The 23,845-nt window shown below is 43.2% G+C and overlaps 1 protein-coding gene across 1 annotated transcript in view; it reads left to right on the plus strand.

Moving 5' to 3' along the window:
- RELL1 (RELT like 1) overlaps window positions 1-23,845 on the plus strand; it is a 62,885-nt gene that overhangs the window by 15,564 nt on the left and 23,476 nt on the right. The window contains exons 2-3 of the mRNA XM_049108709.1: window positions 14,452-14,676; window positions 17,201-17,280. Of these exons, the coding sequence (XP_048964666.1) occupies window positions 14,452-14,676; window positions 17,201-17,280 (305 nt within the window). The remainder of the gene's footprint in view (window positions 1-14,451; window positions 14,677-17,200; window positions 17,281-23,845) is intronic.

Genomic DNA, 23,845 nt, shown 5'->3' on the forward strand with positions numbered 1-23,845 from the left:
GCGTGCATGGGACGGGAGGCCTTGTCCCTGCCGTGCTGCCTCGGGAGCCCCTGGTGGCAGCTGTGCCCTCACCTGCAGGGCCTATGCAGAGACCGTGTCCCCCCACATTTAACCCAGCCTCCTCCAAGTGTGGCTCCTGTGGTTCACTGCCCCTTCTGGCAGGTTGGTATTGTGTCCCCAGCTGAGCTGTAAGCTTTGTGAGGCCTTTACCGTTTTTACCACTCATAATGATCGTGGCAACAATAAAAACCAGCATTATGGGGCACTTACCCTGTGTTAGGCCATTGGGTAAACCCAAGTTCATCTCATTTAATACTCAGAAACGATTCTCGTATTGTCTGCATTTTAGGGATGAGGAAACTGAGGCACAGGAAGTGAATGGACTTAACCTGGGGTCACTGAGCTAAGGAGCAAGTTGAATAAACACAGAGCAGCTGAGAACATGCTAGCTTCTGCTTTTGCTGCTTTCTTTCTAGGGAGCAGCTTTGGTGCGGGGCATGGGTGTTGCTTGTCACAGACCTGGGTTCAGGTCCTGGCCATTCCCCAGATGAGTGACCTTGACTTCAATCTTTTGTTCTTCATTTTATTTTTTAAAGATTTCACCTATTTGACAGAGAGAGAGAGAGCACAAGCAGGGGGAGCGGCAGGGAGAGGGAGAGGGAGAAGCAGGCTCCCCCTGCTGAGCAGGGAGCCCAAAGTGGGGCTCAATCCCAGGACTCTGAGATCATGACCTGAGCCAGACCCTTAATGGACTGAGCCACTCAGGCATTCCAATATTTTGTTCTTTAATGTCCCCATTTCTAAGATGGGTTTGATAATAACACTTATCTCAGAATCATGACAATTAAAAAAAAAAAAAAAGAAAGATAATGGGAGTAAAAAGGCCTGGCACATAAGAGCCCTCAGTAAGGTCCACTGCTCTTAGCAGCTGGTGCTGGAGTGGCTGGACTTCCCTGAGGCCTTGGATGTGGTCTCTCGGCCAGTCTTCTCCTTGAAACCCATGCTTAGTTCCCGCCTGCTCAGCAACACCAAGTTGTTTTCCCACGTGGTTAGTTTGTGTTGTCTTCTGGAAGATGGAAACGACCTGGCTGAACTCCGACCCTGGCAGGGGCAGGTTATACCAGAACCCAGGGACCTAGATCCCGGAGGCCTGGTCCTCTGTGCCAGCCCTGTCTCAGTGAAGCTCTGGAGGAGTCAGTGGTTCCTAAGGGACCCCCTTGCCTCACCCTCACTCTTGCTGTTTCTGCTGGAAACAGGCCAACTGGCCTTGTCCTCTTCTCCCTATTTAGTGGTTTCGTCCTGACACTTGCCGTTCGCTCCCTGCCATAGTTTAAGTAATTTCTAACCTCGTCCCTGCTTGGCCTCTTGCAAGGAATGTGTACACGAACAGATCTGGTAGGAATTGCAACCCTGTGAAAAGTGGGCAGTGGCTTTGGTAAGGGCGTGTAAACTCCTCTCCTGTTTGTCATCCCTTTACACATCTAGCCATCTGGAATGTCACGGAGCCCCATGAAAATCTAGTCGAGGGCCAATTCCCCAAGCTGGGTTTAGGAATGTGCTGCTATTTGCAGCCTTCTTTTGAGTCTTTGCTAACTGCAACCTTCTATTGATTTCTATGAGCACAGAGGCTTGCTGGTATACTAACATCTTTCAGAAAGGGCTTACCCAACAAGTGTGTAAAGCTACAGGCTGTATCAGTTGCCCAGCTCTGAAAATAATCTTTTTTTGGTTTTTAAAAACTGTCAGTATTTGGCAAATGGATGTGTAAGTACACAGGACACACTGTCCTACAAATAGCATCTTGACAAAACTGCTGATCGAGTTACAGGGAAAGTGGACACTCAGTTACCCAGGAGCCCTTCTGGGAGGGGATAGACTGTGCTTTCCCAGCTTCACAGGTTCCCTGTAGCAAATGGATAAGGGGTTGCACAGTGCTCCAGAACTGCGAGAGGGATGACATGCAAAAACAGGGCACCCTCCTCTCCACTTGGGGAGACAGGTGTGTTTGACTTAAACCAGGGTTTTCCTGTGAGTTCTGTGTCACATTTGGGTTTCCTCACTCTGACCACAATTGTGTGCCTGGGTGATGTGCGTTATAGTGAAGGGGGTGGGGAAAGTGTCGGCAGGTGTGTCGTGGTTCTTCTGTCTGGCTCATTTCCCTGCCTCTACCTAGTGATGTCATGTTAGGCCACCGATTGATTTACTTGCAAAATGAGGATCTCATCCACCCTCTTGGCTACCTCCCTGGGATTAGAGGTTTCAATAAAGTAATGACTGTAAAAGCTTCAAGTGTCGTTAGGGTGGGAACTTTTATATCTCGCATGGTGCCTCTAGCTAATGAGTATGATTGAAGATTTTCCTCCTCCTGCACCTCGCTTTCTTTCCCTTCCTCTCTCCTTTTTCTGAAAGATTTTTAGATGCCATGTAACTCACAGTGTTAGTACATACTACGTTTGTGCCAGCTATTGGATTGCTTCTAAGTACAATACTTAGGAATAATATGAAAACATAACAGCTGTGAATAAGATGCTTTTCAACAGATGGGAGTTTTCCTTTCACCTTCATAGTTATGGAGGGTAAAACAGCATTACACTTTCGAGTGATCTTTTGCCTCTGCAGTTAAAACAAATTAAAAAAAAAAAGATTTTATTTATTCATGAGAGACACAGAATGAGAGAGAGAGAGGTAGAGACACAGGCGGAGGGAGAAGCAGGCTCCATGCAGGGAGCCCAATGTGGGACTCGATCCCGGGTCTCCAGGATTACACCCTGGGCTGAAGGCAGCGCTAAACCGCTGAGCCATCGGGGCTGCCCTGCAGTTAAAAACTAATACTGGGTAGTTTTATGCCTCTGAGATCTTTTTTAAAAAATGAATTTATTATAAATTTCATTTTGCTCTAACTGGTTGTAATCATTTTCTATGAAGATTTTTACATTAAAAAAAGACAGATGCTGATTTCAGTATTCATCATACATAGTAGGGTCATTTAGAGAGAGGCAGCCTTTTTAGAGTTTAAGGGTGTTAACAGTGGGTGGGTGTGGACCTGGGCTCTAGCCCAGCTCTGTGGTCAGCTGGTGATGGTTTAACCTACCTCTTTACCGTGAGGTATGTATCACTGGATGAAATTTAGGGCTACCTCCACTCTTCCAGGCCCTGTGAGACCGTGGCTAAGAGTGCAGGGTCAGGGGGTAATGAGAAGACCTACCTGAACCTACAGAGCCCTGAACCATGAGCATTGCTTTTGCTTACACCCATCTTGAAGACCCCAAGATGTGCCCTGCAGCTTGGGGTCCGCTGGGGGCTCTTCAGCCTTCCCTGCTTTGGAGCTGTGGTTGGTGGCCTCCTCGCCTGTGTCCCAAGGCAGGTACCGGCAAGTTGACCTCGTTCTAGTCTGGGGTGCGGTCAGGTCAGATGAGCCTTCTGTTGTCTTCTGAATGCAGACTATTGTTTGAAGGACTCTGGAAGGTTCAGGAACGATCCAGATGTTGAGAACCCTGGCTTCTCTAAACAGTGGGATCCTAGAGTTAATCCTCTCTCAAGGAGCGTCTTTGGGGTGGTGCCTGTGGCCTGTGTTCAATCTTTTGATGCCCTTGGGGAATTGTGTTTGGTCAGGGAGTTCTGTAGCCTTTAAAAATAACTTCAAGTGGTGAATCCAACACAGTTGTGGAGATTGCTAGGGACTTTCTCTGACTCTGCAAAGTTAGTTTTCCCCTTCTAGTTTCAGTTGAAACCTATGATGAGAAATATTTACAGTATCCATCATTATTTTTAAGTATCTTAGTATCTTGATATTAACCTTACCTTAGTTTTAATCCTTTTGTTCGATAGCTGCTTGGGGTTCAGGAGTGATTCAGTTTCGCTCCTCAATCTCCTGCCTGTCAAGAACATTTGTTCCCTTTTTATCCAGCCAAATTCGATTTTTCTTTTGAAACCTAACGTAAAGTCCCTTTGCTTCCTGGATCACACTAATTGCTTCCCTTCCCACACCTATGGTACATATACAAAGAAACGGAAGCTGAAGGTTGGGCTGTGCTCCAAACATTCCTTTGTGAGTAATTGTGATGGAAATTCAAGTGCATTTTCCCGTTAAAAATAATAATTAGGGGGCGCCTGGGTGGTTCAGTTGGTTAAGCGTCGGACTCTTGATTTCGGCTCAGGTCGTGATCTCGGGGTCCTGTGATTGAGCCCCACATTGGGCTCCCTGCTCAGCTGGGAGTCTGCTTCTCCCTCTGCACCTCCACCCAGCTCATGCACACTCTTTCTCTCATACTCTCTCTCAAGTAAATAAATAAATCTTTTAAAAAAGAAAAGAAAAAAAAAATTAGGCTTCCACAAAGGGAAATTTAAAATGGATAAAATGGGACTTTGTGAACTTTTTAATATAAAAGTTGAAAGAATCATAATGTGGGTCCTGGTATACTGATCATTTAGAGTCAACATTTTGCCATATTGCTTGCTCACCCTGTCTACCTAGCTATCCATCTGTTTACCTACTTCCTTGCTGGACTATTTGAAATCAAGTTGCAGACATTATTACATTTCTCCCTAACTACCTCTATCATGTCTCTTGTGGGATTAAGGACTTCCTTCTACATAACCACAATACCATCATTATACCTAAGAAAATAAACAGTAACGTCTCTAATACTGCCTTAACCCAGTTTCCTCAGTTGTCCTCAAAATATACTTTATGGCTGTTTTGAAATTTTTTATTATTGATTAAAATCTTGAGCAAGGCCCCAGTCATCGTTTACATACTGTATTTGGTTATTTTAGTTTCTAACAAAAGCCAACATTTAGCCAAGTACTGGGGAAGGGAAGAAAACTTCTTGGCCTCTGGCAATATTTTGAAATCTTTGGTTGCTTGTCCCTCCCTGTCTCCCTGTCCCACTCTTCATGCCTGCCTCCAGATCCTGGGGTGCTCCTCCTGCCCTGGGCCCTCTGTTTTGGCATCTCCAGGGGGCAGCTGATCTCACACAGGTATTAACAGAAACCCCGGGCACAGCCTCATTTTTCAAGGGGCCTCTTAGCTGAAGGTTTCTGTAGATCGAGGATTCATAACTGGGCGTTGGTGGTGTATGCACATCCTGCAGAGGAAGCTTCGAAGCCTCTCTCTGTCCCCCAGGTTGTCTTTGCTGCCCAGATCAGAGTTCTGTGCTCCAGTGTCATGAAGCACTGCAAAGACTTTGACAAAATAATGGTTACTGAGTGACTGTACTGTATGCATGGGGAAGGATTTTGTATCATGGGTGGGTGGATCCTGGGCAGCTGGGTCCTATCTGGATATCTCCTCCCTGTCTGGGCACAGTTTCGGAGTGGGGGAGGGAGGGGCTGGAACAGCTGTTTATCTGGGAGTTGTTTAGAAGTTGGCAGCTGCCTTAAGTTTCACTACAAGGTTTAGCACTTATTTATGTACTGACTTCCATTGTCTTCCCATCTCAATCTAAGCTCGTTTGTTCTCCCCCATATATTTTAAGCTTTTTCAATTTGTCTGCGTGAATGCCGGGTCTCCGTAACTGGCATGTCCGGGGATGGTCTTGAAGGCTCTATGACTTGGGTTGTCTCTGTAGCCAAAGATAGAAATAATTTGGGGATGATTGAATTTTGTAGAGTTTGCTTTGCATTTTGCCCCTTGCATGAGTGTATGTAATTGATTTAAACTGTGTTTAAACAGCTTAATAAAGGAGGTTGTTTTGCAGAAGCTAGTAGGTCAGTCCTGCTCAAGTGGGCAGGCTGGTCAGGAGCCCCGTCCTCAAGCACCTGCCTGGGCTGCATGCAGGCTCTTACCAGCTTTTAACTGGTGTGATTCGGGGCAAGTGACATACCCTCCCTGAACCTGTGATTCTCCTCCTCTAAAAGGACAGTACCTACCTCATAGTGTTGTGACCTGCTGAAACTCTACATATGTTAGACCGCCCTTCCGAGGTCTAACGAAACACATTAATGTTTATGCAGCAAACTCATTGGAATAGAGATTGTAAATAGCCTCGTGTGAGATCAGAGCAGGTTTTGCCACCAATGAGTCTGTCGGATTTAGTTTTTGCTATGGAATGAATCCTAAAAGTGTTTGTTCTCAGAGCTTTGGGGATTTTGCCTTGTGGACACAAGAGGGCGGGTGGGCTTGTGTTTTAATCACCAGTCACGCTTTGTGGGTAGGGCTGGAGAAGGTTGGGAAACCATGGAGAACCACTGGCTCCAGCTCATGATTTTTCAGCTGAGCAAACTGAGGTCCACAGAGGTAAAGTGACTTGTTCAAATCACAGAGGTGGCTATTTCCCTTTTAGGGAAATGTACGTCTATGGATCTTAGTAAACTAGACCAAAAATAGCTTGCTCTTGGGCACTGTGATTTGAATCTTCACTAAAAACAAAATAGGGTGTGTATGTGTGTGTTTAAAAGTGATTTTCCAACCAAACTCTGTGGGTAATCTACATACTAGCCAAGTGCCTTTTCCATCACAGAGTTGTCGGGTCATTCTGCTGAGAAACCCTAGATTCTGAGACTGCATACCCTTTCCTGATAAAAGGGGAAGGATAGCTTTCAGAACCATCAAAATGTTCCTTGGTTGGAACAAAGCTGCTTGGGAGAGGTCACAAGGACCTCCTTATCTGTAGTCTCTAGTTATTAGCTTCGTCTTCCCCATTGTCTAGCAACCTTGAGCTATGCCCACTGGGTTTGAGGAATGCCATTTCCATGCTATTCCTTCTCGGCTCCTATGACCACTGAGGTCATTTGGAAATACAAGTATTATTTGGAAGCAAGCTAAAAAACTGCTTTTGATTTTGTGGATTGACTTGGAGCCGTTCCTCAGACCTCTTCCTCAGTTCCTTGCCATCTGCAAGCTTTTTATATCAAGTCTTCTTTTGTGACTTTCTTAATGGGATCTTGGCAAAATGCAACACATTTGAGTGGGTGCTCAAAATGCAGTGAATTAACCAAAGCTGGCCAGGTAGGAAAAACCCAGAGGAGTTTGATAAACGCTGGCTTTTGTTGGATGTTTTTTACTCGTAATATTGTGGAAGGGAATCACATTTATCAGTGAGAGCCAAGAACTTTCTGCTTCGGCAGCTCTTGCTGGGCATGGGGCAAACTCGAGATGAGGCTGGGTTGACCTGGGTTGTGGCCTCTGTCAGGTGAGCTGTGATGTTGGAGAGAGGAGGGAAGTCAGAGATGGGGGACAAAAGGCAGTTTTGTAGTTGTTCATCCCATGAACCTCTTTGGAATCTGGCATTGGGCATTTTCAAAACCTGTCCTACTTCCTGCTGTGCTAATTGGAACCCACAGTTTTGAAGTTTGGGAAGCCTTAACCTAAGTTCTAAAATACCAGAGCAAACCAGCATTTCGCATGTAACAGAAAAGTAATTAAGTGATGAAATATTCTTGAAAGAACCCTAATTAAAATATACCTCAAACAGGCATTTGTAGTTGGATGGTGCCCAATGACAAGTCCTAGTTTTACATGCCCAGAGACCAAGGCTTCCCGAAGGTAAGAGGAAACAGTCTAGAAGCAGGCAGGAGCCAGCTTGTCTGGTTTAAATCCAGGCACTGCCACCGGCTAGCGGTGTGACCTTGAGAAGGTCATCCTACCTTCCTGTGCCTGCTTTCCCCATCTGGAAAGTGAGGATATACCTCTATGTCCTAGGTTTATCATGAGGATTCAGTGCTTAGCTCAGTGCCAGCTCCTAAATGCTCTGCAAATGTGGTGGTTGTCATTGTAAGTGGTAATAGAGATGTGAACTACTCCGAGCCACATCTCTCCTGGAACACCGTCTCTTCTAGAACACCATCTCTTCTGGAACACTGTCTCTTCTGGAACACCATCTCACTCAGAACCATTCCCCTCCTTACCATGGCTCTGTCTGCTTTCTGTTCTGACTCTGGTTCCTGGTCCCTTACTGTGCTGGGCTTTCCAGCTTGGATGGACTTCTCCCTATGGGTTATTAGTCCAGCTGGAGATTTGGGGTATGCCTCTGGGCTGTGCCCTGAATGCCAGTGCCCTGTCCTTTCATTGTCCTCTCCTATCCCCTCAGTCTCTGGCTAGGCCTCCCTGTCTCCACGAGCTGCTCCTCTGCCCGGCCGCCCCCTGGTCTCAACAGGTGTCATCTCTTCTTACTTATTGTGAGAGAAAATGGAAGATGTCATGCACGTTGTTCCCTCAACTTCCTCCAGCCCACTGTTGGGGGCTCTAACTCTCAGACCCGCTGCTTCAGGAAGAAGTGGGTTGGTTTTTGTTCCAGTGTTTGATCTTTCTTCTTTGTATGGAAATCTTCTCAAGGCTATCACTCCGTATTCTTTCTCAGTCTCTCCCTCTTGCTCCTTCTGTATAGAAATATGTTGGATTAGGGGTGCCTGGGTGGCTGAGTGGTTGAACTCTGACTTTGGCTCAGGTTGTGTTCCCGGGGTCCTGGGATCAGGTCCCACATCTTCTCCCTCTGCCTATGTCTCTGCCTCTCTCTCTTTCTGTGTGTGCCTCTCATGAATAAACAAATAAAATCTTTAAAAAAAATACATTGATTTCAACCACTTAAAAGCAAAACAAAACACCAAGTAGAAATTTCTTCCTCTCACCTTCTTTTTGCTCCTACTGGGCATCCAGGAAGAGTAAACTGAGCTCAGTCTCTATTCTTCAACCCAGGGGATCTAGTCTTACATTCCAGGCTACTGAAAAACTGTGCCCTCCAAGGCCATGAAGCTCTCCCATGGATTGTTTTTCCATCCTATTTGTTATTTTATTTGTTCATTGTATATGTGTATGTATTTTAGGATTTTTAAGTTTACTTCAAGAAGCTACAGAAAAACAGGATGTAAGGTACAACAAGGAGAAAGTTAAAAGAATTCCAGTGGCTTCCTAAATTAGAAACTAATGGTTTCCCATGAGTTCTTCTACATTGCCTGATTTGTCTGAGCACGTCTCAATTCTTTTTCTAAAGAGCCTTCTTAGGCTGTTTGTTTCTTGTTTCTTTTTTTAAATTGTGTTAAGAACATTTAACATGAGATCAACTCTCTAGACAAAATTTTAAGTGCAGGATAAGTATTGTTAACAGCAGGCCCCATGTCGTAAAATGTGCCGGAAATGTTACATCCGTGGAATGCCAACTACCCACTTTCCTCTCCCCCACTCCTGGCAACCACCGTGTGACTCTCTGGTTCTATAAATTTGACTCTTGGATGGCTCATAAAGTGGAATCATGCAGTATTTGTCCTTCTGTGACTGGCTTTTTCATGTAGCATAATGTCCTCCAGGTGCATATACATTGTCACATATGGCAGGATTTCCTCTTTAAGGCTAAAGGGGATTCAGTTGTCTGTATACACCATGGTTTCTTTATCTGTTCAGCCATCAGTGAACATTTAGGTTGTTTCCATAGCTTGGCTGCTGTGAATGATACTGCTGTGAACATGGGAAGCAGGTATCTCTCGAAGATCCTGATTTCAGTCCTTTTGGATAAATAGGCTCAGGGGGACTGCTAGATCACAGGGTAGTTCTATTTTTAACTTTTTGAGGAACCACCATATTGTTTTACATAGTGGCTGCCCCATTTTCCATTTCCTTCCTATTTTAATTGCTCTCTTGCAGCATCTGACCTCGCTGACTGCTTATCCCTTCTGGAATCTCTATCCTCCACATTCTAGAGGAGAGCCCTGGCTTTTCTTCCTCAGCTTCCTCGTGGAGTAGAACCAGTTGCTTAATGGATATCTTCCAACTAGTCGTGGAAATATGCTTACCTTTCCATAGGCTTAGCTTTCCATACGCTTACCTCTATCTCCACATGTTCAAAACTGAGCTCGTGATGTTGTCCTTTCCATGCCACGTATATTGCTAAGGCTGCTGGAACAAAGTACCACAAACTGGACGTCTTAAACAAGGGAAGTTTATTATCTCACAGTCTGGAGGGTAGAATTAATTCTAAGATCAAGATCGGGAAGGTTTCTTCCTTCAGAGGTCCATGAAGAATCTATTCCATGCTTCTCTCCTTGTTGCTGGTGGTTTGCTGGCAGTCTTTGGCCTTCTTTTGCCTTTCGCCTTTTGCCTTTGGAAGCATCATCCCATCTCTGCCTTTATCTTCACATGGTATTCTCCTTCTGTGCCCACCTGCCTCCAAATTTTCCCTTTTATAAAGTCAGCAGTCATATGGGATTTGAGTCCACTCAAATAATATCATTTTAATTTGATTATCTTTGTAAGGACCTTGTCTTTTAGTAAGATCACATTCTGAAGTACTTGGGGTACTTCAGCATTTGAATTGGGAGGAAATAAAATTCAACACCAAGCAAACTTCCTTTTTTTTTTTCTTCAGGTTATTTCCCATCTCAGAGAATGGCATCTATGTCTGCCATATGACTCATCATGCAGAAACGTGGGCATTATCCTGATCAAGTCACTTGCCCTTCTATGAACTTGGGGTTCAGAGCCCATAGAACTTAGAGGCAAAACTTTGGAATAGGAGCCTTCATAGTAGCATATGTTTTCAAAGGGGTCTTTGATTCCCAACTGACAACCTCTGCTTTGTCTTTCTACCACCTTGGTACAAAAGTAATACATGTGAATTTTGCAAAATTGTAGATAAGTATAAAAATAAAATTTAAAATTATCCCATTATTCAGTTACCTGGAATCATTTAATATTTTGGTCATTGCTTTGTACATTTTATGCCTTTATGCATTTTTTAAAATAGTTGAACCATTCTGCAAGTAAGATGTTGAATCAAGCTTTTCGTTTTTTTAAAAAGATTTTATTTATTTATTTATTAGAGATAGAGTGAGGGAAGGGGCAGAGAGAGGAAGAGGGAAAGAATCTCAAGCAGACTCTGCACTGAGCAGGGAACCCAATGTGGGACTCGATTTCAGGACCCTGAGATTATCACCTGAGCCAAAATCAAGAGCTGGATGCTTAACTGACTGAGCCACTGAGGCACCCCTGAGTTAAGTTTCTTGAATTCAATGTCGTAATTTCAGTGTTTTCTCATGCCTTTGCAAAATCTTTATGAATAGTTTTAAATGATGCATATTATTCCATCAAATGGGTAGACAATGATTAAGTTAGATATTTTCTTATTATTCCACTGTCAAACAGTCAGGTTTTTGCCACTTTTTGACTTATAAATAATGCAGCAACAACTCCTGCTATGAATTTGGGCTCAAACAGTTTGCTTATAATTCAGATATGATTCAACTGGGGGTGAAGGAGAAAGATGGCCAGTGTCTCTAAACAAGTTATTAGCATAAATTGAAGGAAAGCTAAATTAACCTAAGCTAACAAATGTTTTTAGGCATTATTTGTGAATATTTACTTTGTGATTTTAGTTGCCTTAAATTTGAAGAGCTTCTTGTGGCTAGTGGATAGTCCAGTTCTGTCAAGCTGGTGACTAAACACTTTTACGACGCTTATCTCTTCCTAAACATTCTTCCAAGTGCTTTATGTATTAGTATATTTAATCCTTATAATGACTCCATGACGTAGTCTTCTGGTTACTATTGGTATATAACAAATCACCTCAAAGCTTAGTGACTTAAAACAAGAGTCACTCGTTTTGTTTAGGAACCTCCAACTCGGGCAGGGTTCATCAGAAACGGCTCACGTTTGCTCCACGTGACATCAGCTGGGACCATAGAGCCTACTTCTAGGATGGCTCATTTACATAGTTGGCAAGTTGACGACTATGATTGGTTTCTTTTCTTGGGGACACTTGGACTTCCTCACAGCATGGTGCCTGTGTTCCAAAAGCAAGTGCCCTGAGTGACAGGCAGTGGAAGCTGTTGGTTTCTTAGGGCCTGGAGCTTGGGAACTGACAGAGCATCACTCCAACATACTCCATTGGCCGGGCGGAGCCCAGAAGATATATTCAAGGGGAGGAGATACAGACTTTTCCATTGGAAGAGAATCAAAAGATTTGGGGCCATGTTTTAAAATCGTCATAGAAAGGTACAGTCATTTGATTTTGTTTCACAATGAGGAAACTGAGGACAGAGCAGTTAAATAATTTGCCCAAGGTGACGTACCTAGTATGTGGCCACGCTGTTATTTATGCCAGGCAGTGTGACCTTGTAACTTCAGTGCTATATGGCATCTCTCTGTAATTCATGTTTCACTAATTTAGATTCATATCTCCTTCAGTTTTTCCATGGTACAGTAATTACATGAGATTAAGTGACTGATACTGTTTATAAATCATGGACTCTAAATATGTAGTGTTTGCAAGGGTTTGCTGCATGTCAAATTAATGAAGACACATTCTCAACCACCTGATTCAGGAGGGACTGTTGGCTTCAACTCCGAGCCTCTCCGCTTTCCTCTGTCTTACTAGTGCCCCCCCTCCCCCCAAAGAGAATTGGTTATCACCTCCAGATTGAAACAGGCCATGACTCGGAGTAAAACTCTCTCAGTCTTAGAAGTTGTCAGCTTCAACTATTCCTGTTGCATGGAATATGTGTTATTAAAAAGGAATTAATTAATAAGACTCAGAATTGTAAAGGACGTTAAAGAAAGGTTTCTGGTTTTTGCTAAAAAACTGGCCATTAAATCCTAAATTGGATGACATATTTGCATATGGTTAGGGAAGTGTGTGTGTGTGTATGTGTGTGTGTGTGTGGTGTGGGTGTGTGCTTCCCTTTATTTGTTCATTCATTTAATATATTGATTCCTGGAAGAATAATCAGAAAAAAAATATAGGTTATCCCCAATTCTAGAGATTGTGTGATAAAATAATGAATGCAACCTTTTACAAACCTAAGAAACCAACAGTTTCCTTTCCTGTTCAAAGGTAATGGGTATTTCCACATGAACTACTGATAGCCCTTTGTTGTACAGCCTCTGGTTTGCAGATTGGGCTTCTGTCGAATACTATTTGCTGCAGTGATGAAATGTGGTTATTTCACGCCTTCTATTTGCCCCATACGATCATTGCCATGTAGATTCTTTTTTTAATCAAAATACTCTTTGAGAGAGCTTGTAATTAAATGTATCTAGTTTTCCAGTTTCTGGGTTTCTTAAGTAACATCAGGAATCTCCCTGATGCAGAGAACTTCGTTTCATCATTTGAGAACCTGAGTATTCCAAATCATGCCACTTCATTTCGATCAAATATCACGTTTTTCTTTACTCCTCATCCTACCTGACCTTCATTTGATAATTCTCTTCTCATTTTGTGTCTGTGGGCTGGTACCTTGCTGGTTTTCTATGTAGTTGGTTGGCTCTTTGTCTCTTGTCTTTGTTGATCATGTCTCCTGATGTCCGCACCAGGTTCTCTGCTTCTCACCCTCCTTCCTAGAGAAGATTCAGGTCCCCATGTGTAGGGACCTCTTAGGATCTGTTGGCACCTTTGGTGATAAGTCCATGTGATACTTGGACATGTCCACAAGCAAATTTCTCCTTTTCTTCAAAAGATGCCCCCTTCCTAGCTGCCCTATTTTTGAAGTCATAAACTAGGTCCTCACTGTTACCTTTTCTCCTGTTGCCCTGGGTATACTTTTGACTGCATTTCTCTCAGTCTGTGATGATCTGCCCACGTGTTTTGTTTAGGGATCATTTCTGATGTTTCTCTACATGCTCTAAGATGTTGTTGGCCAAGTCATGTTGTTTATCACTGTATCCAGTTCCTAGCCTTATGCCTTTCACCTAATGGACATATGATAAATTTTAATTAGGATAAGTGAATGAACAAAAAATGCATATGCTTCCATTTATATGTTTGCACCCCAGGCCCAAATCTTGACACCATCCTGTACTTTTCTCTCTTTTTCATACTCTAGATCTGTCAATATACTAAGCCCTTCTAAAACATAAGCTCCATGAAGACAAGGATCTTTGTCTTACTCCGTGATATATCACAAGTGCCTCAGATGGTACCCGCTGTGTAGTTGAGCATTTATTATGTTGTAAAAATGGTTCTAAATGTTTTATGTGCATTTATTTCATCTTCATAACACCCTAGAAGGGTGGATAGGTTTAATTAGTATGCCCATTTCACAAGAAACTGAGACATGGAGGTGCTAAGTTATCGCCCAGTGTTGCACTGCTGCTGGGTGGTGGAGTCAGGACCTGAACCCAAGGCACCTGGGTCCTTGCTCCTAACCACTAAGCTTAGGGAAGGCTCTAAGGCCACCAGATGATTCTATGTTTATTTTGTGCCTGACACTTTACCTGAACTCTGTGCCTGCTTTCCTCACCGTGTGGGTACTGCTGCAGATGAAGCAGCAGAGGCTGGCTTGAGAGGTTTTAAAGAAATGACCCAGGGTGGGGCTTAGTTTATGAGTAGCGGGGCAAGATGGGAACTTGGACTTTTAGCCAAGCCTGGCCCTCAGCCTGTGCTCTGTACGGCCAGACCCGCTGGTCTCTGCATGGCCTGGGTTTTGGGAGCAGACTCCAATTTGATGTGAGCATTTCCCCGGGTCCTCAAGCTTTTCTTGTCCTGGGCAGACGTCTGATGCAACCATGTGTATTTCTTTCTGTAGACATTGGTGGCAGCCACACGTTGCACTCCAGGACAGAGACGACCCCGGAGCCCACTAACAATACTGGGAATGGACACCCAGAATATATCGCGTATGCCCTTGTCCCTGTGTTCTTCATCATGGGTCTCTTTGGTGTCCTCATCTGTCACCTGCTTAAGAAGAAGGGCTATCGTTGTACAACAGAAGCCGAGCAAGAGGTGGAAGAGGAGAAGGTTGAAAAGATAGGTAAATACTGGCAGTCTTTTTATGGAGATGTGTGTGTGGGGGGGGATTTCTTTTCTTTCTTTTCCTTTTCCTTTTCCTTTTCCTTTTCCTTTTCCTTTTCCTTTTCCTTTTCCTTTCCTTTCCTTTCCTTTCCTTTCCTTTCCTTTTCTTTCTTTTCTTTTTCTTTTTCTTTTTCTTTTTTCTTTTTTCTTTTTTCTTCTTTCTCTTTTCTTTTCTTTTCTTTTCTTTTCTTTTCTTTTCTTTTCTTTTCTTTTCTTTTCTTTCTTTTCTTTTCTTTTCTTTTTTCTTAAGATTTTATTTCTAAGTAGTCCCCACACCCAATGTAGGGCCTGAACTCACAACCCAGAGCTCAGGAGTCACATGCTTTACTGACTGAGCTAAGCAGGTGGCCCAAGTGAAGGTGATTATTATTTTTTTATTTTTTAAAGATTTTATTTATTAATTTATGAGAGACAGAGAGAGAGTGAGGCAGAGACACAGGCAGAGGGAGAGACAGGCTCCATGCAGGGAGCCCGATAATGGGACTCCAAGATCACACCCTGGGCGGAAGACAGGTTCTAAACTGCTGAGCCACCCAGGGATCCTCTAAGGTGATTTTTGAGTGAGAAATCGGTCACAGATACTTTCAGCTCTATGAAGCAAAATTATCCATTTTTTTCCCTCAGAGACAGAGAGAGAGAGAGAGAGAAAAGGGGGCGGTGGAGGGGCAGAGGGAGAGAGAGAGAATCTTAAGCAGGCTCCACACTCTTCATGGAGCCCTTCAAGGGGCTCGATTTCACAACCTGAGCTGAAATTGGGTGCTTAACCAACTGAGCCACTCAGGTGCCCCCAAAATGATCCATCTTAACGCTAGGTGGTATGGTGGCGTGTCAGTCTAGATTTTGTAGTAACCATACCTGGAACCTGGCTTTCACTTATTAAACACCTACTAGCTCATTACTTGTGGCTCTGGGCAAGTTACATATGCTCTGGACTTCTGCTATGTGCAATTTAACTGGAATTTAATCTTAGTTATTTTAATGCCAATTTAATTAAAATTTTAATTTAATTTAAATGAGGACAGTAATCTCCACCCTGTAGGATTATTGTGGAATTTAGAGAGAAGATGCATTTGGTGTTTGGCACCTGTGGCGACTCCGTAAATATTAATCCTTACTATTTTTATTGAGAGAGAATCTAATAAGGGGAAATTTAAATAGCTCTTATCACTTTTGTGATATTACTTCTGCTGGGGGCGTTCTATCTTAAATCTATGTGATTGGCATTTATATTTATTAAGTAAGTAATGGTGTCAACTGTGCAGTAAAAGTATGGCAAGAAATGGTGCCTTAGTATTAATTTGAGGGTGTCTTACCTTTTCTTCTTAATATGGCGTTGTTAGGGTAGTGTTTGGGAAAACCCAAGAGATAAAATCCTGTTTTCTCCATAGATGTTCTTTTCAACATTCTTTAGGGACGTTTCCTGACTTGGACCATGAGGAGTAGTAGCTAACCTTCCATATCTCTTTCAGTTCTTCAAAGGGCAGTTTTTGCAGAAAGGGACCTTTGGAGTCAGTCACCTTTCAAGAGAACCCAAAGGGCAGAGCGGAGGGAGCTTCTTCATTCTTTGCCAGCCTGCTGGCCTGTTGGTTTTTCCCACCCCCACTGACCTTTGAGGCAGAGAGAGAACCCGGTTGCAGGATGAGTCATGTGTAGCTCATGAGCAAACCAAAGCTGAGTGTTTGTCAACAGAAAGCGAGCCTCCTCCTCCCCTCCTTAACAGATGCTCTGTAGGCTGCCTTAGCAGTCAGCGTTTGCACTGTCCAACCAAATGTGCATTTTCATGGAGGAGGAAGCTGACTGTGGATGGAGAAGCCACTTTTCCAGGTACACGAATAGGACATTGCACACCTTGATTTGTTCTCTGTAAATGAGGGTGTGGAATATTTCAACCCTCCCTTTTCCTTCCTCCCTGAAATTACACAGTTTCAGGGTGGAGGTTTGATTTTTTTTTTTTTTCCAGAGATGGTCATATATACAGAATTTCCTAAAGTAAACCATGTTTGTGGGCAAACAACTCACCACAGCCAAAATTTAGGTTATTTGGAAGTGTGTTTAAACAAAAGAAGAGTCTTCTAAACATGGATGAATAATTACCCGATTTAAAAAAGAAATTCATACTCTATATAGTGTGTCTTCAGTTAAAATAAAATCCAAGGAGGATCTTATGTTTTGATTAACTATTTTCTTCCCATTTCCCCTAAAGGTTTAAGGAAAGGATGAGGGAGGAATGTAGTAATAAGGACTGACATACATGCATGAAAGTGAGTGGGTGTTTGGACTTGAGAGGAAGTTGATGGATAATTTTGGTCCTTGGTATGCCAGGGAAGTCACTATGGGCTGTGTCAGGCATTTGGGGGCTGAAAGAAGAAAGCCTCGACCCTTAGCGCCACGGCCGAGGTTTCTGGGGACTGTTCACTGAGGTCTCATTGACTTGACAGAGGTGACCGAGTGTAACCCATTGTCCGCTCCTCCTTCTCTTTCAGAGTTGAATGACAGTGTCAATGAAAATAGTGACACCGTTGGGCAGATTGTCCAGTACATCATGAAAAATGAAGGTATGGATGTTTTGGTGTTCCAGAACAGTCTAGTATTCATGTTTTATTGAAAACTCTGCTTCGAAGGGTCAGAATTTGTATGGCCTGTCCTGTGGATCTGGTCATTGGCAACACCCTTTACCTAAGCTCACGAATACGTCCGCTTCCAGATTATCTGATCATGAGAGTTTCGCAGAAGTGTGTTTTCGAAGAGTCAGTAGGTCTAAGTGTTGCAGAAAGCCATCCTTGGGCTCGCCTTCAGATCCTGGCCTCACCTTGATTTGGGGAAAGTCACTTTACCTCATGGAACCTCCATTGTCCCCTCCATCAAAGGAGGGTAATAAATAACAGTTACCTTGTGGCATTGTTGTGACGTCTTGCACATAAAGTGCCTAGTATAATAGGCACTCAGATGCTGTGTATTCTTTTTTTTTTTGTACTTAAAAAGAAATGGGGGATCCCTGGGTGGCGCAGCGGTTTAGCGCCTGCCTTTGGCCCAGGGCGCGATCCTGGAGACACTGGATCGAGTCCCACGTCAGGCTCCCGGTGCATGGAGCCTGCTTCTCCCTCTGCCTATGTCTCTGCCTCTCTCTCTCACTGTGACTATCATAAATAAATAAAAAAAAAAAAAAAGAAAAAAAAAAGAAATGAGGTAAAATACACAAAACATAAAAAAGTTGTCATTAAATGTACAGTTCAGTGGCTTTAAGTATGTTGGGAGTGATGTCCAGCCATCAGCACGGCCTAGTTCCAGAAGGTTGTCCTGAGGCCAGGCTGAAACTCGGTCTCCGTTAGGTGGTCCCTGCCCAGGCCGCTGCCCATCCCCAGCCATCTGGTGGCCACCTGCTGCTTCTGTCTCTACGGATTTGCCTGTTTGGTGATCTGCTCCGAAGTGTTCAAACTTTTAAAAAGTTTAACCTTTGTGGATGGAACCATTTTTTCCCTTCTGAAGTGTACTCTAAATTCCGATCTTCTGGAATAGAGGATGAATTGAATCTTGATTAGATAAATTAGGGTCCTTGTTCCAAACACTGGCTGTTAGCTCAGTAGGATACCATCACAGAGGTGCACACGGTGAGGCCCTCGGACACTTTTGGAGTGTGTGGAACTCCTTGCCCACATCCCCGGTAGCTGCAGATCGCCATACTTTGGGGTCCTCCTGAGAATTGAAAGGAAAACATTTTCCTTGGGGCTCTAGTCCGAGCTGACTGCTGCTGTGTGCGCTGATGCAGCCAAGCCATTTGTCCAAAAGGTAAAATGCCTCTGTGCTGCTCAGTAAATATCTGTTCCTCTGCCCCCAGCCCTTCCCTGGGGGTCCCCACCCCGATATCCTCACTGTCAGTGAGATCATCTGCCTGGCCCAGGCTGTTGGTCAGCATTTTTGATTGAGAGAAAACACAATTTTAAATGGTTCAGCATAATTTTCCTTGTTCTTTACAGTGTGCTTTATGTGCATAATCTCATTTAATCCTCAGGATATCCCTCTAGAGTTGGTATTATTATACCCATTTTCCAGGTACAGAAATGAAGACTTCTAGTAGTTGAGTTCACATGGTTAGTCAACAGCAGAGCCCTGTGTGAGTCTCTTTCAACTACGCAACATTACGTCTCCTCTCTTATAATTTGTGGCGTCCAGTTTCTACAGGATGTAAAACCAGATAATCAGCCTTAATAGAATGGTGTTTAAAATAACAACAAAAATGATTGGAACACTTGTATTTTGCTCTCCATCCTCCAGAGACCTTCCTTCAGGGACCAGTACTTGGTGATGCTATTCTTCAACACTCGAGGGTGCACATTTCTTTTACATAAAAAGTGGTTTTTAATTTGTACAAGAAATACACAAATATGTTCTTGGCATGGAAACTTCAGCCATTACAGAGGTACACAGAGTGAGGCATGGTGTGCCTTGTGCATTGGAAACTACCTCACACGGCTTGGGGGCCCTTGGGGACCTTTGGGCCTGGGGTTTCTAAAAGCTTGGAGCAATTGCTAACTTAGTGAGTGTGGGGTGAGGTGGCTTCCTGACTGTTGAATCAGAAATAAGTAAACCAAAAACTTTGTAGGAGCTGAAGTTCTTATATACAGCGTCCTAGGATGCACTGTTTGCTGTGCGCCAGGCCTGGTCTAAGGGCTTTCTAGGGGCCAACAACCTTACAATTCAGATACTTGGTTCCCATTTTGCAGCTGAGAAACCGAGAGGCTCACAGGGCTTGGCTAATGCGAATATCACATGCCAGCAGCTGGCAGGTGGCAGGTGGCAGAGCTGAGATTTGAACTCTAGCATCTGACTCCAGGGTCTGTTCATAACCACTTGCTGTTACGATCTCTTTCCTGGTGTCAGGAGGGTGGGACGGAAAGCATCTTCCTTTCAAGGGGATAAAGCGCAGATGTGATAGTTGATAAAACTCCTTAAGCATTAACTCATTAAATTCTCAAAACTACCTTATGGAGGCAGGTAGGCCCTTTTGCCATCCCATTTTGCAGATGGGAAAACAGAGGCCCAGAGTTCATACAGCCAGTGCATGGCAGGGTGGCACCCATAGTGGGCCCCTTCTCTTCATGGCAGCAGAGGAGAAGCATTTGATGCGCTGGAACAAGTACGCTGTGTAATTTCCTCACCTCCCACAGTTGTTGGCGGAGAGGTCTGTCCTTTTTAATTTTCTTTGTTTATTATTATTACTATTTTTTGAAGTAGGCCCTGTGCCCAGTGTGGAGCCCAATGCAGGGCCTAAACTCCTGATCCTGAGATCGAGACCTGAGCTCAGATTAAGGGTCAAAAGCTTAACTGACTGTGCCACCCGGGCACTCCAGTCCTTTTCTATTTTATTTAATTAATTAGTTTATTTAAGATTTTATTGATTTATTCATGAGAGACAGAGAGAGGCGGAGATGTAGGCAGAGGGAGAAGCAGGCTCCCTGCAGGACTCGATTCCTGGACCAGGATCGTGACCTGAGCCAAAGACAGACGCTCAACCACTGAGCCACCCAGGCGTCCCTTTTTTCTGTTGTAATGCTGTGCTTTCCTTTTGGAAAGTAGCCTCTTTGTTTCCTTTGCATTGATGACCAATGACCGGTAGGTCCATTAGAGAAACAGCTAAGCCACTGTTTTCCTTCTCTCTCCTCTGATCCCCAATTCTCTCTCCTCTCTTCCCTCGTCCCTGCCTTCACTCATCTACCTGTGAGCATGACCTCTGAGGATGGGTGGTGGTTCTCCTTGGCCATGAGGAGACATCTCACCTCCCCAAAAACCCTTTTCCAGACATGGCCATCTCTGCCTTCCAGCCAGTGCTCAGACCATAGGGGCAGAATTAGATCCATACTTAAAGTCTCTTCCCAGTTTATAACCTAGCTTTTTAGTTTGCTTTGAGGCTTCAATCCTCTATAGAACAAATGCATTTTTAATCTTTTGTCTATGTCATGAACAGTCTCTGAACTTAGTATCAATTTAGACCTCCCTGTTGATGTTAATTTAATTTTCCTTTTTTTTAAATTGGAAAAAAAGAGGAATAAAATGGAAGTACTAACCATCCATTACCATTTGCCGTGTTTATTTAGGTCTCCTTTGCCTAATTTGCATATTTAAAAACATTTGCAATCATGATTTATGAGTAGTTTTCTGCTTTGCATTTTTCATTTGGCTAATGAGGTAATATTTCACCTGTACTCATGGTGACATTCTTGTTTATGGTTTAAATATATCATGTCTTGAATGTTGCAAATCAGGTTAGTTTAGATAAATCTCTAGGGGCATAGAGTCATCAGCTGACCTGCATACTGATTATTCTCCGGCTAATCTCCAGGCTTGGATTAACCACAGTGCTACCCTTAACTTAATTTGTCTTTCTGAGTAGACTGAATTGAAGAGTGTACGGGTGGTCCCTGGGGTTTTCTTGAGTTTTGTGGGCATTTGGGAAGTACCAGCAAGTCTATAGCTCAGGCTCTCTGCCGGGCCCTTAACCTGTGTCATCTGGTAACAAGGAAGAGTACTGGGATTATTCTCCAGGTGCTCCTCATTATTCACATCAGGCAGAGGGATCCTTTTGTGAAATTCTTACCTTGAGGCTCAATTTATATTATGGCAAGAAGGATTCCATTATAAATTATCATTCTCAAGTACGTCTCTGAGACTTGCTATAATGATTACGCAAACATCCTGTGAAGCATTAAACTATTAACCATTGAGTGTTTGGATATTGAAGAAGTAAGAAGGAGAACGTTGGAGTCTATAGCATCTACCCTAGAGTCTGATGGACCAGGGTTTGTGTCCAGGTCCGTCATGCTGGCTGTATTACGCTGGCCAGTCAGCTCTAAGCTTTAGGGCCTCAGTCTCTATGTCTATCAGGAGAGTCAAACATGGTAAGGTCTGTAAAGCCTTTGGCCAAGTGGCTGGCACACAGCAGTATTCTAATTTTGGTAGTGGCAATAGTTCTCACCTGGGGGATTTGCTTTGATTGCAAGGGAATCCTTTTTTAAAAATGATTTTATTTTTTAAATTGATTTGAGAAAAAGTGAGAGAGCAGCAGGAGGGACAGAGGGGGAGGGAGACAAGCAGACTCCATGCTGAGTGGGAAGCCCAACTCAGGGCTTGATCCCAGGACCCTGAGACTGTGACCTGAGCCGAAATCAAGAGTCAGGCACTCAACTGACTGAGCCCCCCAGGCGCGCCCCACAAGGGAATCTTTGAAGGGGAGAGTGGTGGGAGAGAAAACAGGACATTCTTCTTGCCTGCTTTTGACTGCTTTATATCTACGGTCAGGCAGAGATTCAGGACAGAAGAGTGGAAGCATTTTTTGAAATTATTACCCTCTAGAAAATGTCTCCTGTTTTTGCCAGGTTTTCCTTACTCTGTAACTGACTCCTCCCGTTCTCTGGAAACCCATGAAGGGAGACAAGTACAGGGGAGCATTTCCTTTATTGCTTATTATAATTATGAGTAACAATCAAGGAGGAGATGTAGATTCAGTAGAACTTAATCAGATGGTTGCTCTTTCATTGTAATTTTACAACCAAATTAAAGCATGGTGGAAAGTTTTCTCAACCCAGGAAACCACATGACCCCACATACCGAACCTTCCTCAGACAGGGAGGGTGTGAATGATGTTGACACAGAAACTCGAGTCTACTCTTAAAGAATTCACTCATGGCAAACAAGGGACCATTTAAAAATTTTTCTAAGAGGTAGGGTGAGGTACATGAATACAGAAGAAACAACACAAGTCTATAAAAAAAACAGTTTTAGGAACGATTTTGATATATTTTAATAATCTTCCTTGATTGTTTTCTGATCCCATGTTTCTAAGGGAGTGATTAATTTTCTAGGGCAATGATTTAAACTTTTGTTTTTAAAAAGCTCATTCTTATAAGTGAGAGCTATTACTGCTTTCTTTACTTTCATGCCTTCTGTTGTTGTCTCCCGTCTTTAATGTTTATAGTCTCCAAGTATAGTAAATGATGGTAGAGAGAGAATAAGTGTCAACTGGCAAATTATTGGATGTAGTCCCAAACCTTTTGTCTAAACAAAAATTAATTTTCTGAGTCCTTATTAATTAAAAGGGAAAATGACTGGCATCACTAGATTATATTTAAATTTGCCTTTGTGGTGTGGGAAAAGACAACTGCCAATCATTTCAGCACTTTTTCAGTAATGACAGGAGTCTTATGTAGGTCAGAACATGTGTTAGGGAATGTGTTTGGACATTGTCATAGAGAGTCATGAAGGCCAAAGAGAATATTTCTTTTAGAAAAGATGGTATGCTGTGTTAATAGTTCTTTAAAAAAAAAAAAAAAAAAAAAACCTATGCATTTGCAAGGGTTAAAAAGGGGGAAAATGGATCATGGGGGCAAAAACCCCTTATTATTTTATACATAAAGCATAACTATATGTACAGGACATAAACAGATATCTGTCTGCAGTATTATAATTTCACAAGGGGGTGATTAGGAAAAAGATGTTGCAAAAGGCTCCTGGGTGGAGCAATAATTATTTAAATTAAAAAACTTAAATTTTGGGGCACCTCGGTGGCTCAGTCGGTTAAGCAGCTGCCTTTGGCTCAGGTCATATCTCAGGATCCTGGAATCGAACCCAACCCCGTGGACGCTCCCTGCTCAGCAGAGTGTCTGCTTCTCCTTCTCCCTCTGCCCTTTCCCCCCTCTCTCTCCTCTTTACCTCCGTCCCATTTGTGCTCGATCTCTGTCAAGTAAATAAATAAAATATTTTTAAAAATCCTTTAATTTTTAAAAGATTGAGAAGCACCATACAAACCTGTAACTGTTAATACTTAAGAGCAGTAGTGTTGGAGCTAGAGTTAATTTTCCTCTCTAGGGATGTCATTTGTTATGTTAAATGTTAAATGTTGCTGTTGGCTCCCATGGCAAATAGTGATTTTTTATTCTTTTGTCTCTGGAGAATTTGTGGTTCCTCATGAGAACAGCACTTAAAAAAATCAATCAAAAGGTTAGCAGTCAGTAATAACATTTGGCCTTGCCAATTGAATATCCGAGAGAAACTTGAACATTCACTTAGTCTTTCATCCTTGAGAGTTTGACCACCCTGTAAGAGACAGAAAGAACATGTGTGTCTGTGGGGGTGGA

Source organism: Canis lupus, chromosome 3 (assembly GCF_003254725.2).
Source record: "Canis lupus dingo isolate Sandy chromosome 3, ASM325472v2, whole genome shotgun sequence".
In the NCBI taxonomy this organism is placed as follows: Eukaryota; Metazoa; Chordata; class Mammalia; order Carnivora; family Canidae; genus Canis; species Canis lupus.